At 37.1% G+C, this 1,321-nt stretch overlaps 1 protein-coding gene across 1 annotated transcript; it reads right to left on the bottom strand.

Moving 5' to 3' along the window:
- Positions 1–221: 221 nt before the first annotated feature.
- On the bottom strand, positions 222–1,087 carry LOC103625702 (regulator of nonsense transcripts 1 homolog). The gene is made up of 5 exons (XM_020537630.2): positions 907–1,087; positions 703–816; positions 499–597; positions 341–418; positions 222–236 (listed from the first exon to the last, which is right to left on the bottom strand). The coding sequence occupies exons 1-5, from the start codon at positions 1,048–1,050 to the stop codon at positions 222–224; spliced, it is 450 nt and encodes a 149-aa protein (XP_020393219.1). The 5' UTR covers positions 1,051–1,087.
- Positions 1,088–1,321: the final 234 nt, after the last annotated feature.

The following is a 1,321-nucleotide window of genomic DNA, read 5'->3' as shown; positions in this document are numbered from 1 at the left end:
TGCTGCATAAGTTCTAATGCAGGCTAAGTCTCATTCAAGTCACCAATCAGACAACTAAGCTACAATTACAAGCATGCCAATACAATGATTGGAAATGAAAATGATGCACACCAGAGATACAAATAAATGAACAATAGATCCCATCCAGGAATATTCCACATCAATAGAGCCTTGATGGTTTCATGTATCAACTGCTTACACTACACACAAGGATCTCCATATTAAACAAAGCTCAGCTGCAGATTGACCACCACAGTCGTTCATCATGATTAAATTGTGCAAACCACCACAGTACTTCTACATCATAAGCAAAACATAATATGACCGGAAAGGAGCATACCTGGTACTCATTGCTTCTAACACAAGATAGAATAATGTAGTCTTTCTCTCTACCCTGAAATGAGTCTACACTAGCGACCTGCAAGAGGTATAAAACTTAAGCAAGCAACCTTCTATAATATAGATTAAAACTAGGTTTTTATAAATTTTATGGTCGACCTCGATTTCCTTGTAAAGTTGTTGGCGAAGAGAGCCATTCCTTGACATGAAATTTACAATGTATGCCCTTTGCCCTTCATAAGGTGTGATAACTCCGATCTGTGTGAAAAATGCATGAGACACACCATCAGGGATTTTGACTTCATATAAAGTAAAGAATAGCAGGTCATGAGATGATAAGACACACAATGAGTGAAAAAATACCTGGCTTGGTACAACACCACTTCTTAAAAAAGTTGTTACAATTTTTTCAACATTTGCAGCTTCAGTTCTATTGAGATACGATGTCCCACTAGCACTGATTTCTTCTTGTCCCATCTGCAGATATTAGTATGGATATGCAGCACATCCAGATAAGAGTTTGTGTATGAAACACATCAATATTTCCATAGTTGTCAAAGAAGCTACCTGCACATAGAAGAACATTGGGCGATTTGGAACAGGCCAAGGAAAATCAATTCCAGACGATTGCCTCTCATTAACAGTCACTCCATTTTGCAGTGTGCCTTCATAAAAGCAGTTGGATGGAAACTCTGAGAGGCATGGATGCATTCTATACTGGACCTATAAATCAGAGATGATTTGAGTTAGAATTATTGCTGATGGTATAGAGTTATCAGCTCACTTCTAATTATGACTATTAATCCTGCCAATACCATTGTTTCAAGTTTTGACATAACTTAATAGATCGATAACAGCAGGAAAAACCAGATAACATCAGCATGAACTCATTGAAATGTCAATCAGTGCTAAACGTAAATTCTATCCAGATTTGGACAGAATTCGACTACTCACTTCAAAAATCTATAACTGGAGATTTAGA

Source organism: Zea mays, chromosome 5, assembly GCF_902167145.1.
Source record: "Zea mays cultivar B73 chromosome 5, Zm-B73-REFERENCE-NAM-5.0, whole genome shotgun sequence".
NCBI lineage: Eukaryota > Viridiplantae > Streptophyta > Magnoliopsida > Poales > Poaceae > Zea > Zea mays.
Note: the sequence above shows the minus strand (reverse complement) of the source record. Positions and strands in the feature narration are given on the sequence as shown.